This window comes from Lissotriton helveticus, chromosome 12 (assembly GCF_964261635.1).
Source record: "Lissotriton helveticus chromosome 12, aLisHel1.1, whole genome shotgun sequence".
NCBI classification, from domain to species: Eukaryota; Metazoa; Chordata; class Amphibia; order Caudata; family Salamandridae; genus Lissotriton; species Lissotriton helveticus.
In genome coordinates this window covers 788,948,443-788,967,158 of record NC_136073.1, presented here as the reverse complement: position 1 = coordinate 788,967,158, position 18,716 = coordinate 788,948,443, and the positions used below count along the sequence as shown (strand labels likewise).

General features: G+C 47.2%; 1 protein-coding gene across 1 annotated transcript in view; it reads left to right on the top strand.

The window, feature by feature from the left end:
- Positions 1–18,716, top strand: part of NUP210L (nucleoporin 210 like) — a 444,253-nt gene that overhangs the window by 344,844 nt on the left and 80,693 nt on the right. Inside the window, exon 31 of the mRNA XM_078668895.1 lies at positions 16,023–16,243. Coding sequence (XP_078525021.1) covers positions 16,023–16,243 — 221 coding nt within the window. The remainder of the gene's footprint in view (positions 1–16,022; positions 16,244–18,716) is intronic.

Genomic DNA, 18,716 nt, shown 5'->3' with positions numbered 1-18,716 from the left:
AGCGGGTTTCTGGACTCCGCCTCAACCCGGCGAAGTCAACCCTGGTGCCCCTGCACCCCTCCCGGGATTGCTTTGACTGGCAGTCGGACATCACCCTTAGAAGGCACTCGGTCAAGTACCTTGGTATTTGGATAGCTCTTCTGCCCGAACTTGAATGGGCCATAAACGTCATGACTTTGGTCGTCCGGATGAAGGCGGATCTCAAGAGGTGGCAGACTCTCCCCCTCAACCCTTTGGGAAGGAGTGCACTGTTCAAAATGATGGTCCTCCCCCGTTTTCTCTGCATAATGCAAAACATTACTGTCCACCTGCTGAGTAACTGGTTCCGTGAGTTGGACAGTGTCCTCACCCGCTTTCTCTAGGGAGGGGGTAGGCCACGCCTATCCCTGGCGCACTGTCGTATTCCCCCCTTTGACGGAGGCATGGGGGTAACCAATCTTCACCTCTACTACCTAGCCACGAAGCTCATTGTCATCGACGATTGGTATGCGGGCCGCTGGTCCGACCCTGCATACCGGGTGGAACTCAGTGCATCGGACTTTACACAGATCCAGGCCTTTTTATACGGCAGTCCAATCCCACATGCCCTGCCCCCGGTCACCAGAACTGTGTTTCTGGCCTGGCGCACGGCCCTCCGCCATGTGCGGTGGGATCGGAAACTAATTCGGCAGACGCCATTATGGCACGGGTCCTGGATGCAGGAGGTCTTGTCCTTGCAGGGGTTCCGGCGGTGGGATCTGGTTGGAATTTCAGTGCTCGGTGATGTTTGGGTGGGGGAACACATCTGCTCCTTTGCGGATCTGCAGCAACGCCACGCTCTTGCACACTCCCAACATTATAAATACCTGCAACTTAGACATGCCCTACATACCCAGGTCCCCCCCCCAATCTCTCTTCCAGAGTTTAGCCCATTAGAAGCCCAGGTGATGATGGGAAATCTGGGGAGGGGAGGTGTGTCCTGTATCTACCGATCACTAGTGAATAATGGCCCGCTTCTCTGGACCGACTCAGGGCTCGGTGGGTGGGCCCCTTGGAGGAGGCGCATTGGAGGGACGCCCTTATGGCGCCTAAAACCCTGACCACATCCTCCAAGCTACGCCTGGTCCAGCTTTATTATTTACACACGGCGTATCTCACCCCGACACGGCTCTTCCAGGTCCGGCTGAAGCCCTCCCTGGCATGCACACGATGAACATTTGCCCCCGCCGACTTCTACCACATGGTATGGTGCTGTCCGGTCTTGGCGCCATTCTGGGGGGGGGGGGGGGGGGGAGAGAACTCACGACCGCACTGGGCTGGGAGATCCCTCATGACCCGATACGTTTGTTACTTGGGGTGTTTGACGGTTTAGATGGTTCAAGGGCAGACAAGCCCCTCCTGGGGACAGCCGTGGCAGTAGCCAAGAGAGACATAGCGGCGCACTGGTAGCAGGCTAAGGCAAGGGTTGGAGGAAGGGAGTGGACTGGTGCGGGATCCAAGAGGAAGCCATGTTCGAAGCTCGAGGGTGCCCAGGTTTATTCAATAAAGTGTGGGGTAAATGGTTCAATCTGCTTCCCCCATGAGGAACTGCGTATCTCCCTACTCATTGTGTTTTTTACTTTATCCCTATCTATGTGGAATCCTCCCTTGTGTATGATCTGCCATGTACACCCTAAAGGACAGTCTTGCCTCATGTCAATTGTGTATAATGTTATTCTCTTTCCCGACCTACATGAACTGCAACCAATTAATTTCTTTTGTTGTGAAAAACCTAATATAATTGATTATCAAAAAAATATATATATCGTTTGTTTATTAATGTTATGTATTTTAGTATTTATTTCATATGGATGTGCTGTATTATTTTGTATAAGAATTGTTTGTATTTTTAATATATGTACATTTTTAGTAGTTATTAAAAAAATTCATTTGAATTTTGCATTTTTTTTTTTTTTTTTTTTTTTTAAATAAAACATTTTACTAAAAAAAATTGAATGAACAGATTCACAATAAGCTAATCAAAGGCATACTTGAGTCTAAAGTTAAGAAGCTCAATTCACAAAAGAAAGCTTGGTGCAGATCTCCCTGTTTGTACATCTACACCTACACCTAGATGTAAATCTCCTTGTAGATGGAATTCACCATTTTCATGCGTAGATTTACACATACATAAACGTAGACATACCAGTAACAACCCCTCAAATAAGGTGTGGAGACCCTTATGACTTAATGTATTATCAAAAGGTTACTATTAGTAACTTTCCATCTCTTTGTGGAAATCTTCTCCACTGGGGAAGAGATCTTTGCCACGAGGGCAGAGATGTAACATACTATTCGTCTTTAATTCAGCTAATATTTTCCTTGCATGTCCCACATTTTTTTTTTTTTTTTTTTTTTTTATTATAAGACCTTTATTGCACACTTAATTCAAGACATAGTTGAATGCCTACAACCTCTGGGGCCGGTCTCAATCAATTCAGCAACCAAGTTTGAATGTGGAAGTTTACACAGCCGTTTAGCCGGCATCCCTGAGGCCCGGCGGCAATCATATCTAGCGTGCATCATTACTTCGCCAATTTTGTCGGTAGACATAAAGGTCTGCTTTTTAACCTTGGAACCAAACAGCACCAAACAACAAGGGCACAGTCGTCGAATAAAACCACAGAGCGTTCCCAGCGGGCAAACAGACTTGTATCCATCATCAGATCATCATAACAGTAGTGACGTAGTTCATGGCCTCTCCCGGCTCCACCCTCCCCTGCTCTAGTCAGGCATCCACCAAGGCTGTAGATCTCAGCAGCACCCATTTCCCAGCCACATGCTAAATCTTAATCTGACAACCCCTCATCCAACTCCTCTCTCGGTGGTTCACAGATGTTTCCTCTGTATACGTTCCATGCCCCCCAGATCTGACCCCATTTCTTGGGGCAACCCCTCCGGACAAACACCGCCTTCTCCGCCACCATTGCGTCATCCATATCATTGCACCAATCTCTCAGTCGGGGCACTACAGGCGACCCCCACAGTTTAGCCACATTGCGCTTCGCAACCATCAGGCCCAACACCACCCAGTCCCGCTGTCGATGGGTCAAGTCCGTGGCCTCCCATACGTTTAGCAGGCAGCAGCGTGGGTCTGGCCGCAGGGAAACAGCCATAGTCTGGGAGATAGTGCGGAGCACCGCTGTCCAATACCCTGCCAGCCTCCCGCAGTCCCAGATGGTGTGGTAGAACGTCCCCCTTTCTCCGCAGCCGCGGAGGCAGTACTCCCGATCAGCCTTTCCTATTTTATACAGAACCGTCCTGGTATAGTATGTACGGTGCAGGACTTTCAGTTGCACCAGCTTAAGCCTGGAGGGAATCGCCGACTCGCACGGGGACGAGAGAGCTTCCTGCCACTCCGAGTCGTCAAGGTCACCTATGTCCGCCACCCAACTGGAGCGCAACTTGGACAACATGTCAGGTAGATTGTTAACCAGCTTCCGGTATGTGTATGAGGTGGCTTTTTGGGGCATGTGTTCAGTCAGCAGACGGTCCTCAAGGGGGGTAGACTCCTGCAAAGTCGCACCTGCTGGAATGGCTGCCCCTAGCGCGTGGCGTATCTGCATGAATCTGTACCGTTCGGACTCCCCCATACCATATTTGGACTGTAAAAACCCAAAATCAACGATTCTGTGATTTTTCCAGAGGTCCCCCACCACTGAAATTCCAATGTCGTCCCATGCCTTAAACCCTTTGGTATTGCCCATGTAACCCAACCTATGTGAGTCCCATAGGGGAGTCATCAGTGTAACAGTGTGTGCGCAGTGCAGGTGTCTGTGTGCCTTATACCAGAGTTGGATCGTATGGCGTGTCGGGCCCTGTAGCTCAGACGGGACGGTGCGACCATATAGGTTTCTTAGCAGACCTCTGGGTTCGACATTCTGCCTATCCGCCATGTAGGCGGGGTCCGTGTGTGGGGCATGCAACCAGAAGTTGATCTGTTTAAGGTGGGCAGCCCAGTAATACAGTTCAATACTAGGGAGCGCTATCCCCCCATCGTACCAGTCCCGCACCAGCTTGTTCTGCGCAATGCGGGCCGGTTTCCCGTCCCAGAGCAGATTAGAAATTGCCGCCGAGATGGCCTTAAAGTAGGCCGGGGGCACCGGAAACGGCGTATTCTCCAGGAGGTACAAAAAACGAGGCAGAGCCATCATTTTAAACAGGGCAGCTTTGCCCAGAAGAGTGAGTGGAAGGGAGCGCCATACCTTGACATCACGAACAAACCTCTCCAGTGGGGGTCTCAGGTTCAAAGCATGGAATACGTCCGGACTAGGAGTAACGTAAATCCCCAGATATTTAAAGGGGGCAGCAGTGTATGCCAACGGACAGCCCCTCGGAAGGGGGGGGGGGTGGCCAACAAGAACGAAAAGAACTGACTTCGACCAGTTAATTCTATAGCCAGATACCCTCCCGAACTTCTCGCAGACATTGAGCAGCTCCGGGACCGACTTCCGTGGGGCCGTGAGGTAGAGCAGGACATCATCGGCGTACAGCGATATCCGATCTTCCCACGTTGGCGACCACCGGATACCCTTAATTGATGGTTCCCATCTAACCCAGATTGCCAACGGCTCGAGGATTAATGTGAACAGTAGAGGAGACAATGGGCAACCCTGTCTCGTTCCACGGCCAAGCGGGAAGGTCCTAGAGATATGGCCATTCGCCACCACCTGCGCCAGGGGGCCAGTGTACAACAGTCGGACCCACGCACAAAAGCGGGGCCCAAAGCCCATGCGTCGGAGCACTGCGAAGAGGTAAGGCCACTCCACCGTGTCGAACGCCATAGTGGCGTCCAGTGAGAGCAGTACCGCAGGTTCCCGTATACTTTCCCTGCGAGCCAAAACCGCCTGCAAACGCCGCAAATTATGTGAGGTATTGCGAGTCTGCATGAAGCCGGATTGGTCTGGGTGTATTAGAGTGACAAGATGGGGGGTCAACCGCAACGCCAGTAACTTGGCTAGGATCTTCGGCTCCGCGTTGAGCAGGGAGATGGGGCGGTAGGAAGTGCATTCCTCTGCCGTTTTACCAGGTTTGTGGATCGGGATGATGGCGGCCAGGCGCTGGTCGCTCGGCAGCATGCCCATTTCTAGGCTGTCCGTGAGCATGGCAAGAAGATGGGGGGCTGTCGTCTGGGACGTTTGTTTGTACAATTCCACCGGGATGCCGTTGGGTCCCAGGGCCTTCCCAGACGCCAACGCCTCGGTCGCGTCCCGTACCTCCTGCACGGTAACCTCGGCCTCTAACAAGAGTGCCGCCTCTGGCGAGAGACAGGGGATCGTCAGATCCGCGATGTAGTCATATGCCTCCTCCGTCGAGAACCCTGCCTGAGGGGCGTAGATAGCTTCGTAATGGTCCGCCAGCAGGCCAACAATGACCTCGGGGTCAGAGGTCGCCCGTCCGTCAGGCAGCGTCAGTTGAGCAATAACCCTGCCCGCCCTTTCCTTTTTATCGAGCCAGGCCAGCATCTTTCCTGCTTTATCGCCCAGTTCATACACTCTATGGCGGGTGGCCTGGAGTGATGTCCTAACCGATTCCCTCTGGTACGCCATCCATTCTATGCGGCACAGCCGAACCGCCTGGGCGGCCCCCAGCGACGGATTGGATTCCTGTCTAGAGATGGCCTCTGTAAGGGCCTCCTCCAGTGCGCTGAGTTCTTGCTGTTGCGTCCTCCTGTGGGTTGCTACTGATGTGATCGCCTGCCCCCGCAGCACCGTTTTAAACGCTTCCCATAGAGTACTCTGGGAGGCCACTGAACCCACATTCTCCTGAAAATAGTGCTCGGCAGTCGCGGTGAGCGATTTTTTCAAAGGGGCATGGTGCAGATAGCTCGCATGGATCGGAAACGTACGGCACCTGTGCGCGCGGCGATTCGTGTATGTGAGCAGGAGAGGGGAGTGGTCGGAGATACCTCTGGGGCAGATGGTCACCTCTTCGACTCCGCAAAGCCCTTCACCGGACATGAACACATGGTCAATTCGCGAGAGGCAGTTATGGGTAGCTGAGTAGTATGTGTAGTGTCTGTCGTGGGGGTGTTTGTATCGCCAGCAGTCCGTCAGTCCTAAGGCGTCTACCAGACCGGAGAGTCGCCCGCCTCCCCGTACCGTCGCAGCCTGTGGGTGTCTATCAAGGGCATGGTCCATCACGTCATTGAAATCTCCCCCTAAAACCAGCGTCGCCGTCGGTAATGCCAGGAGAAAGGAGGCCAGTGCAGTGTGAGCCTCAGTATGTAGGTTAGGCGGGATGTACACAGACACGAAATTAAAGAGCTGGCCTTCCCACTGTACTGTTACCGCTGCGAAGCGGCCCTGAGTGTCCACCCTAGTTTGTGTGCATATCAATGGGAAATTTTTTCTTATAAGGATTCCAGTCCCCCTAGAACCGGACGTAAAGTCCGCATGAGCGACGAATTTGTACCCCCACCTGTCCATCGCTCTAGAGGCCGTGCCCACTAAATGGGTCTCCTGCAGCATAACTATCGCCGGTTTACAGCGTTTCAAATATTGTAGCACTAGGCCTCGTTTTACTCTGTCACCCAATCCTCGGACATTCCATGTGAGTGCCGTCAGTGTTAGAGAGCGGGAGGGGCGTGTCATGGGGAACTCAGGTGTAGCCTGTGAGAGCGTCGCCATCGATCAAGGTGTGATATGAGTCCAGGAGGAATGAATCTAAGGAAGCAACGTCACCTATGAACAAGTCGCCCTCATTCGGTGCCGTGTAGCTTGTGCTGTGCCAAACAATACAACAGGTAAACAAACAACCTAGAGCTAAAACAACCATCCAAACCCCCCCACCCCCCTCCCTGCCTCCCTGCTGTACGGGTCTGAAACCGCCCGCCTCCCCCAACTTAGCAGAGCGCTTTGTCCCATCACAACCCATAGTACTTGCTTGTCGGGGGTGTGAAGCTCTCCAACCCGACGGCAGCTCCGAGCTACCTCAGCCTCCCGGCCCTGCACAGGGCCCAAGTGTCCACAGGCAATGCGTGACAAACGATCGTCGGTCCTCACTCCTCGGAATACTCTCTCTCCTCCAGACCCGGCTCTGCAAACAGGTCTTGGCTATGGCCCTGAGATGGTTCCTGGCCCGATTGTTGCGGGGGGCCTCTGTCGCGTTGAGATCTGCCATCTCGCCTGGGTGCCTCCACTCGCCTCCATCCGTCCAGCCATTCCCTCGCCGCTTCTGGCGTGTCGAAGAACCATGCCCTGTGATTGTCCACGACCCTCAGTCGTGCCGGAAATAACATCGAGTATGGTATGTCCTTGTCCCGCAGGCTTTTCTTGACGTCGATAAAAGTCTTACGTCTTCGGGCCACCTCAGCCGTGTAATCAGGGAAGAACGCTATAGTGGAGTTCAGCACTTTGATTGGGGCGGAATTCCTGGCCGACTGGAGTATGGCATCCCGATCCCTGAAGTTAAAGAGTCTAGCCAGCACCGGCCGCGGCGCCGCCCCAGGCTTCGGCGTCCCCCCCGGGACTCTATGCGCCCTTTCGACTGAGAAGAATCGGGAGAGACCCTTCGGCTGCAGCTTTGTCGTGATGAGCTCCTCCACATATAAATCCATCGAGCGTTTGCCTTCGGATTCCGGAATGCCCAGGATGCGGACGTTGTTCCGTCGTGACCTCCCTTCTTGATCGTCCAGGCGGTCTTGTAGCTTTTTGGCAATCGCCTCCAACCGTTCAGTGGCCAACTGTAGTTCAGAGGTGTCCTCCACCAGCGATTTAGTGACCACCTCCACCTGGGCCACCCGCTCCGTCATTTTGTGGAAATCCGCCCTCAGCAGCCCAACATCAGTCGAGATTGCTCCCACTGTCGCCTGCACGCTCGTAAGCATCCTCATCAGGTCCTCTAAAGTCACTTTCTTGGTCCCCTCACCCACTGGACTCTTGCCCCCCGAGGGACGACTCTCGGAGAGAGGTGCGGCACTTTTTTCAAAGGCATATTTTTCCAGCTTCGCCTGTGCAGCTGCGCTCCTGTGACCCCTGTTAGCCATGACTACAGGTCGTGAGCACGAGGGGGGCCGTTGTAGAGGATCCTCGTGACTGAAAATGGCGCTGAACGTGAAAGCGCTCCCACTCCTCCGGGTATGCTGCGCGATAGTGCTGTTGGGCAGGGGGCAGCGGTCAGAGTCCTCCGGCGCGCGAGGGCCCCCGAAGGACCTCGCAACTCAGGCTCCTGTGTCGCTCCAGGCGGCTGACGTCCCCACAGCCTCCTTCCTTTCGTGGCCAGAATCAGAGCCAGGCAACTGCAGGCGCGGAGGCCTCAAAGATTCACCAAGTCGTGCGTCGCGGGCCAGGGGGGTGCAGCTTTCGCGCCCAAAAGTCCGGGAATCTGGCTCAGCGCCAGGAACTACCACCACTCTCAGCCCTGGGGGTCAGGGGCACCTCACTCTCCCCCGCACTGCCAGGTTATCGCACCCTCCTTCACAGGACGCACTGTCCGCCGCCCGGCAGTCTGTTATGGAAGGGCGGTCAAGCGCTCAGTTATCGCCGATTATCAGCCCCACCGCTCACACAGGCAATGGCGCACTTCGCTCCCGCTCTCCCGTCCTGGCCTCGTACCTGCCGCCGAGCCGGTCACAGCGTGCATGTGGAGCCTCCACGCCCCAGGGCAGTCCGAACGTGCTGGAGGGCTACTCCTTCATGAAACCCTCGATCGCGATGTCACAGCACTGATGTGGGAGCTGCAGACACTTCTGTAAAGGATCGGCACTTCCAGCACCTCCTTCCGGTATAGCCTCCCGTCTCGCGGCCACTTCCGGGCGGCGGGCAGCGCTACGGCAGGCCGGGGCTCTCCCACCCGGCAGGGCCGTCACCGAAGCACTCCCGTCACACCGGTAATCGAAGTCCAATTTTAACCGGGGAAGCGCCGGCCGGCGTCGCTAAAGTGCCTCACGCCGAATCTTTCGCCTGTGGCACACTGGAGGCGGATTTTGTGTCGGATCAATGGCAAAGGAGCTGCCTCGGTGTGAGAGCTCTCTCACTACGCAGCCATCGCTGTCGGCTCGTAGCCACGCCCGAATTTTGCATTTTTAGTTCCGTTGCAGGTTCTTGGTTTTTAGGGGAATATGTGGGAACGGCATTCCAATCCCACATGCCCTGCCCCCGGTCACCAGAACTGTGTTTCTGGCCTGGCGCACGGCCCTCCGCCATGTGCGGTGGGATCGGAAACTAATTCGGCAGACGCCATTATGGCACGGGTCCTGGATGCAGGAGGTCTTGTCCTTGCAGGGGTTCCGGCGGTGGGATCTGGTTGGAATTTCAGTGCTCGGTGATGTTTGGGTGGGGGAACACATCTGCTCCTTTGCGGATCTGCAGCAACGCCACGCTCTTGCACACTCCCAACATTATAAATACCTGCAACTTAGACATGCCCTACATACCCAGGTCCCCCCCCCAATCTCTCTTCCAGAGTTTAGCCCATTAGAAGCCCAGGTGATGATGGGAAATCTGGGGAGGGGAGGTGTGTCCTGTATCTACCGATCACTAGTGAATAATGGCCCGCTTCTCTGGACCGACTCAGGGCTCGGTGGGTGGGCCCCTTGGAGGAGGCGCATTGGAGGGACGCCCTTATGGCGCCTAAAACCCTGACCACATCCTCCAAGCTACGCCTGGTCCAGCTTTATTATTTACACACGGCGTATCTCACCCCGACACGGCTCTTCCAGGTCCGGCTGAAGCCCTCCCTGGCATGCACACGATGAACATTTGCCCCCGCCGACTTCTACCACATGGTATGGTGCTGTCCGGTCTTGGCGCCATTCTGGGGGGGGGGGGGGGGGGGGAGAACTCACGACCGCACTGGGCTGGGAGATCCCTCATGACCCGATACGTTTGTTACTTGGGGTGTTTGACGGTTTAGATGGTTCAAGGGCAGACAAGCCCCTCCTGGGGACAGCCGTGGCAGTAGCCAAGAGAGACATAGCGGCGCACTGGTAGCAGGCTAAGGCAAGGGTTGGAGGAAGGGAGTGGACTGGTGCGGGATCCAAGAGGAAGCCATGTTCGAAGCTCGAGGGTGCCCAGGTTTATTCGATAAAGTGTGGGGTAAATGGTTCAATCTGCTTCCCCCATGAGGAACTGCGTATCTCCCTACTCATTGTGTTTTTTACTTTATCCCTATCTATGTGGAATCCTCCCTTGTGTATGATCTGCCATGTACACCCTAAAGGACAGTCTTGCCTCATGTCAATTGTGTATAATGTTATTCTCTTTCCCGACCTACATGAACTGCAACCAATTAATTTCTTTTGTTGTGAAAAACCTAATATAATTGATTATCAAAAAAATATATATATCGTTTGTTTATTAATGTTATGTATTTTAGTATTTATTTCATATGGATGTGCTGTATTATTTTGTATAAGAATTGTTTGTATTTTTAATATATGTACATTTTTAGTAGTTATTAAAAAAATTCATTTGAATTTTGCATTTTTAGTTCCGTTGCAGGTTCTTGGTTTTTAGGGGAATATGTGGGAAGTAATTTAATTATATTAAATGTATTGATTATTTATTCATATTTGTTTATTTGAGATGTTGTGATGTTAAATATGTAAAGTAATGTATTATCAATTAATTAATAATTGGTTGTAAATTAATTTCAATTAATTAATTGGTGATTAATTTTGGTAATTGTGTAATTAATTTTAGGTGTGGGTTGTGGTGTTTATAGGTGTTAAGGGTGGGAAGTAATTTTATTTTAATTGATGAACTATTAATTGGATGTTAAGTCATTTTTATTAATTAATTGGTAATTAATTATGGTAATTGTGTAATTAATTTTAGGTGTTTGTTTTGTTATTTATAGGAGTGAAGGGAGGGAAGTAATTTGTATTTAATTAATTAATTTATTTTGCGTAATTGTTACATTTTTTGTCTGTTTTTACTTTTCATGGGGTAAAGGGTTGGTCCTAAATACATTTGAATTACTTTATTATTAGTTGTTAATAGTAATAGTTTTTAATTTATATACACGTTTTAATTGTGTTTTATTATTTTAGAGTTTAATTTAGGTGTGTGTTGTGGATATCATAGTGTTAAAGTGTGTGTAATCAATTAATGTTTATTATTTTTTATTAATAATATTTTTTAATTGAGAATTGATTATGATAATTTTGGAAATAGTTTCATTAGAAATGTTGAAGTGTTTTGTTTTTGGTGCGGTGTTTTAGGGGGAGGAAATACAATAAATAATTTATGTATTACTTAATTTATTTGTTTGAAAATATTTTCTAGTTTAAAAGAATTTTATTTCATACATTTATTTATTATTTATATTATATATTATTTGGCTCAAGTCGTTTACAAAAGGAAATAAGTAATCATGTATGTAGACAGATGCATTTTCCAATAGCGTTCCCTTGAAGGAAACTATGGGGTATCATGGAGGACACGTGGCATACTTATGAACCTTTGGAATGTGATGAAATGTAGGTACTTGCGGATTCTGACACTTCAAAAACGTGAGCCCCTCATAGTCCAACATTCCTTCATCCATTCCATTAACAGAGTACACATTATTTTTATGGTGACAGTGTACTCCGATTTTTGTATAGGTTCGTATAAACTCTTATCAGCAAGTTGTTTTAAGGCTTCCTGTTCATATTATTCTCTTGTCGTAAGCACAAGAAGCACAACTTTACCCTGTTTGTTGGATGGTCTGATCACTGTTTTGGCATCCTCTTTCAAGGTCTTCAAGGCTATCCATTGTTCATTTGTCAAATAATGTTTTCCCCTTTGTTCACACTTGAATCTCAGTTTGGTTAATTCATTTCTCACCACTATCATGTCTATCAGTTTCTATAATGTCCTGTGGTATAAGTGAAAAAAATCTCGATTTTGGCCTAAAATAACTTTGGCCCCCACTAGAGAGATCATACAGTTATCCAGCAAGTATTCAGGTGCACTCACACCCTTCTGATTTTCTACCCTGTATGATCATATTTTATAAGTCATCCCCTGTCAGAATATCTGTTGCTTTCTTGCTCTTACTCTAGACATGCACCTTTTTTAAGTTTCAGCTTTCCCACAAATTTGAATATATCTACTATATTTTCTGGGTAAAATTGATCTTAGCAAACACAAGGAGATGATGGACGGAGCACTGAAACGTTTCAGACACTCACCCCACGTCACAGATCTTGGTTGAATCCATCATCGTTCTTTAGCTCACTTTGCCGCCCCAGTTCAGACATAGCTATATGCAAATCAGTCTGACCCTGTGCCTCATGGGAACAGTCCAGCCCGAACTGCCAAGCCCTGTTTTCCCTGGACCGGAAACAAACATCCTGGGACCAATTCCGGACTATCAGCCCTCATCAGCCAGGCTAGCTTGAATCCAGTGGCAAAGTGAGCAAGGGACCCACGTCTGGGCATACACTGCCAACAGAGGGAGAACAAAGCAAACACAAGGAGATGATGGACGTAGCGCTGAAACTTTTCAGACACTCACCCCCAGTCACAGATCTGGTTTGAATCCATCATTGTTCTTTAGCTCACTTCACCACCCCAGTTCAGACATAGCTATATGCAAATCAGTCTTGACCCTGTGCCTCATGGGAACAGGCCAACCCGAACTGCCAAGCCATGGCTTCCCTGGACCGGAAACAAGCATCCTGGGACCGGTTTCAGACTAACATCCCTCATCGGCCAGACTAGCTTGAATCCATTGGCAAAGTGAGCAAGGGACCCACGTCTGGGAATACCCTGCCAACTTAGGATGAACAAAGCAAACACAAGGAGATGATGGACGGAGCGCTGAAACTTTTCCGACACTCACCCCCAGTTACAGATCTGGGTTGAATCCATCATCGTTCTTTAGCATTGATCTTAGACATAGGGCAGACGGTAAGTCCAAATTTAACCATAGTTTGCTCTGCTCCTGGAACGGTGCAGTTAGTAAGATTAATTACCGTATTGTCTAATTCATTCTCTATTTCTTCCTCCAGTGTTTGCTTCTGGTTTCCCTGTGGGGTGTGCCTTCCGTTGCGCCTTGGTTCTTTGGTACTACTTTGCAGAGTTTTCCTCCTAGACTTTTAGCTTCTAATCATTGATTTTTTTAAATGTTTTTCTTTGCATCTGTTTCAAGAGTCTCTGCTGGTATAAAGTAAAACTCTCCCAACAATTGGATGGCCCTTGTGTGCCTGTCTTTTTGCCCTCTGATATATTGGTGGTGTCTGTCCCATCTATAAATATGAGGTTTCTCTTGACTCCTGTGCAGACTGATTTCTTGTTTTGTATTACCTTTCTGAGTGATTCCTTTTTTTTGGCAATTATCAATATCCTTCCCGAATCATAGTCTTGTTTGTCTCTTGTAAACTTTCTCTGTTATCGCTGCTTTATTTCCTCTTCGTAAGCTGTCAATCGTTGTCTCATTTGTTCTCAAAATTCCTTCACTCTCTCTATCTCCATATTTTGGGAAATTACTTCTTCCAGTTCGCTGATTTCCTGTAACAGCTTTTCCTGTTGCTCCAGGCATATTCTATTAATATTTGTAGCATGTGCTTTGATGAGGATGTTGTATGCTCTACCCCTTCCTTTAAAATCAGAGGATCAGGGTTTTCATTGGATGGTATGGTAGAAATCCTGAAGTCCCATTGTCCTCTGCCTACATGAATGCATCAATATAACTTTGAAGAGATGTGCTTTCCCACAACTTTCTGATTTCTTTCTCATAATGTGTGTGTGTGTGTGTGTGTTTGAGTGTGTGCCTGTGCTCGCATATGTTATTTTTTTGGTTTGCTAATAACTTTGGCGATGTGTGACGAATCTTCAGAAAACTTTCTACAAAAAAAGTTTCAATCAACTCAGCTCCTTCGTATAAAGTCTTGCTATGATCCATCAAAGTGTGGTCGAATGAAGGGGCTCCTAAACCCCTTTTCCCCTTACAATTGTTTGGGGGGAAATTGAAGAGTGACACATCAAAAACTGCTGAGCGGAATTTCTCCAAAGTTGGCAGAAAGTTGGGCCTTTACCCAGAAAGTGTGCTCCTATTGTGTGATTTGTGGTAAATTCGTTCAATGTTTTTTGAGAAATTATGGTTAAAAACAGGTGCATGTACAGAGATTCAATAGTACTGTGAGCCCAGGAGATCAAAAGATTAGATTTAATTGGCTGCCTCACATCAACAAAGATGTTTGGCACAGAGTTAAGGACTCAGGAACTGCTCCCCTGTGTCCTGAAAAACAATTTAAAAGAACATATAGGAGCAGGGTGGGATACCCTGACCGCCTATTGACCCAGTCTAGGCCTTGTGGTGGGGGCCGCAGAGGGATATCACCTTTGGCAAAAACTAATTTTTTTGAGTGGTACAGCTCCTTCCCCCTCTTTTTATTCAGAAGCCGTCTGGTGTGGGCTAGGGCACAGGGTGTCTTCTCATCCAAAAAATAAAGGTAGTGGGGGTGCCATCCCCCTCCCTGAGCCATTTAGCGGACCCGTTGATCCTATCCCCTGATGCCTTCGTAATTATTTGTTTTTAAATAAGGAAGGGGCATCCAGCTTTCCTCTCAAATCCAATTCATAGACCCAGGGACCCCATTTGTGATTTCTTTTCTTTTTTTTTTAAAGGGGGAATTGTGCATCCAGCCCTTCTCCCTGAGACATTTATGGCTGGCCCTGCGGTTGCATTTCGTGGCCTGAAGAGAGTACAAACAAAATTCAACCTTAAAACGTATCAAATATTTTTGAAACAGTAATTATTATTAATCATTATCATGTATGTATATGGAAATACACTTGGTGATATTGATATAAATTATAATGGTGATTTCTTGGACAAATTTGTTATATGTTGCTTTTTATATGTGGATGTGCTGACTTCCTGATAAAGGCAATAGGCGGCCTTTTATATTTCATACTTTGGACCCTTTGACAAAGCCAGTTGGTCTGCCTTACTTAAAACAACATCCTTTATATTGTTACTTTACAGTTAAAAACTCCTAGAAGTTCACAGAATTCTTTTTTTTTTTAAACCTAGAAATCCACTGGAAAAAAACATAGATTTAAGTGACATTATAGTTAGGTGAAAATGTCTGTAAAAATGTGACATTTTAAACTTTTTGTAAAAAACTGAAATTTACTACTTATAATTAAATGAAGTAACTATAACTCAGACCGCGCCACACACCGCTTTTTATATCACATATTACGTCATTCATGGCATGTTTTATGTCATCATTGATAACGTGAGGGAGAAATTTAAAATGACATCTTTGATGACACTGTGTGCTTCATCATGCTCGAGGAGCTGAGGTTGATTAGGCCCCTCTGGGAGTTTAATGTGAGAAACTCTTTTTCATTCACCTTCAAGTACAGCTTGTTGCCATTCATTCATGAATGAAAAAGTTAATGGAGGCTGAGGGGTGTTCTGTTGTGATGAACCATTGTCCAGGAGGCCATTATACAGCTCAATGTCATCATCAGAGAAGTGGAAGCCTGACCCACAGGCTCTGCTGACTTCACCCAGTGGCTGCATGTTGATGCTAAATAGCACTGGTGAGAGATGGGGTTTGTGGCAAAGAATACCCTTGGCGGACCTGAAGAAATTTGTTCTGAAGAAAGGACTTTGACCATTTGGTAGAGCGAAAGGATATCCTTAGGGCAAAGAGAGAGTTTTAAGATTGAAAAGTTCCAAAGATTATATTCATTCTCTGTATACAACCCTCACAATTGCAATAGGACAATCATTTCTGCCTGGCAGGATGAGCAGATCACCACTGTTAATTGTGGGTTCTCAAATTGGTGTTATGGGTCTTTTGTTTAGCGATCTCTGCAATAGACGTTTTCACTATCTCATGTTTGCATGTCTCTTGTTAAGGTATATAATCCTAAAAGCATTGCCATCTAACTGGAATTAGGATTTTGGCATATCTATGCTACTCGTATCACTACCGTACATGAGATTACTGAATAGCATTGACATGTTCTTCCAGATGTAATGCCAACTCAATTGCTTTCATACTTCATAAGTAATGACGCTGCAAACTGTGATTAATTTGTGTCTCTTATTCTCAGGGATGACCTTCTGCTGATTGGACCAGGCAAAAGGAATTACACATATGCTGCCCAGGCTGTGAACCGTGGTGTCACCTTGCTGGGCATCTGGGACCAGAAGCATCCAGGTCTGGCTGATTATATCCCTCTGCCCGTGGAGCATGCAATCACACCAGACTTGTTGGAACCAGTAGCAATAGGAGATGTGATATGTTTCAGCACTCCCCTCGTAAATAAGGATGGTGAGTATAAACTTTTACAGTTGATCTTTTCTATGCACAGAAAAGTGCATATCGGTTTTTATAAACATGTATGAAGTTAAATTGTCCTGTCTATCCAACACTTCTAAGAAATGGCATGTTGTGTTGATTTTCCATGTACAAAATACTTTATGTGTACACTCTGGTCCATGCACATGAAATAAGAATTCTGTAGAGAATTAACCTGTGTCTGTTCGCCTTTCTAATGTTTTATGAATTCCAAAGAGGATTACAAAACAATACCTATTGAATTTACACAACCTCCTGATAAAAGAAGGGTTGAATGTTCTGCTTATATCAATTAGTATTGAACATAAGACTGATTTCTGACTGATTCTTTAATTTCCCTGTGTAAATGTTACATGTGTGTAGAGACATTTCTACCAAGCAGAAGTCACTGAAAATTACAAAAGCTGATCAGAGTTGGTCTCAAAGGGATTGCTATAGATTACAATCTACCTGTTCATCAGGTAGTGATAGAGATCGTGGGTCACCCGACCAACAATTTCACCATATAGGTTTCGGGCCCATAGATTTCAAATCACCATATACATTAATCAGGCGACCTCACAACCCTACCATCAGCAACCCTGTTTCCTTTCTATTTATTTCTAGTGTACCCGACTTACTATCCACCGTTACGGGTACCTATAACCATGATAGATCAGGGAGCTAGCTGTGAAGAAGAGGTAGACAAAATACAAACCCAACTTTAAATACCTTTGATATTCATAAAATGACCACGGACAACTGAAAAGTTTTAAAGGTTTTATCTAGAAATCAGTTTCTGAGAGCATTAGGCTTACAGTTAAAAGGCAATCGATAATCAAGATAACAAAAAGCACATAACCATACAAGAAAAGTGTAAGGACAATCATTTAAACTGTAAATAGTGCGACAGGGAACACGCTAAGTAGACTTAAAACTGAAACTCAAGAATAGACATCTATAAATGAGCAAACTTATTGCATGTACTAGAATTATACTATTGGGACGTACTTCATGAAAACGAGTGGAAAATTAGGAATCCTATACATCTATCGGAAGGGTGAGAAGTGGAACACGCTATAATTCTAATATTATTACTTCAAAAATAGATTCTAGGAGAAACTATAAACCACATCTAAATTCATAAACAGTATGGAGGGAATTGTGCTCTAATAGGTAGGGAAACATAGGAACATGCTAAGAAAAATATACTGAATGACTTTCATCATAGGTTGCGGAAAGCATGGAAATTAACATATGCAAAGAAATGTCTTTATTTAAGCAAAGACAGAAAAATAGGAGGTGCAGTATAGAGTTCTCAGCAATATATTTACCTAGAATGGTGTGAAAACCAACCCTGGCCACGGATCAGTCAAGGACAGGAAATACCCCCAGGAAGGACAGTCATCAATGGGACAGCAGGTGCAGAATGGACAACCCAGGACAGGACAGGAAAACCAGATTAGGATCAAGACAGGACCACCAGGACACGACCAGCACCCGCAGTTTGGAAGCAACGCCTGCGCTCCACCCTCTCTGCAGCTTTCAGTCAGAACCCCGATTGGGTTAGCGAACTCCCCAGCAAAGTGCTCCGCCAGCACTTAAGGTTTAGTAAAACCTTTAAAGTCTATGGTCAATTTCGGACAGAGTGCTCCGCAGCGCCCTGTAAATTCAGTCCCCTATTGAGTGCGTTGGGTCAGTGACAGGTCAGCTATTCAGACAAGTCGGACAATTTCTCTAGCTGAACCTAGGCTAGATATACTGTTTTGGGGTCAGTGTACCACCCCCCAAATGTTGCAAAGTGTCAGAATCCACAATTTCGATTGGTCCCAAAGTAGGCTAGGTTAACACACCAATCAGAACAGACTATTGTAAGCCCAAATTTACATTCTAGGGATCCGCCTAGCAGGATTGGGGTTCCCACGAAAAGTTTCACAGAATACAATGAAGAATTACAATTGTTACAAATGAAGAACAAATTTTGCTCCATCCTCCTAGGTCAGAGGTGGCTTTCGCAGGAGCATCTTGACTGTGGCTGCCAGCTGGCTGAGTTCCACTGCTCAAGGACATTTCTCCCTGGCTGCGTGTCATGCGCAGAAGGGACCGTCAGAATGGTTCTCGTCATAGTCAGACCCCCCAGTTATCGTGATACATGAAAAGTAAGCGAAAACAAATTAAAACATAGAAATAAATGAATATACTACACATCATGATTGTGTACTTATGGTTTATCACTATAAAAATATACTATGCGGTTTTATATTAGTGCAATACACAATAACACGAGAGCATCTGCACGAGCTTCACCACGTTAATACATAAGCAGCCATCTTGTGGCTATTACGCATGCGCACCCTTTCCCTCCAGAATTACAACTACGTCACGTGAGTGTGACTAACGCATGCGCAGAAGCAACATTCCAAACAGCGGCCATTTTAAGGACACAGATTAATCGTATTAGTAAAAC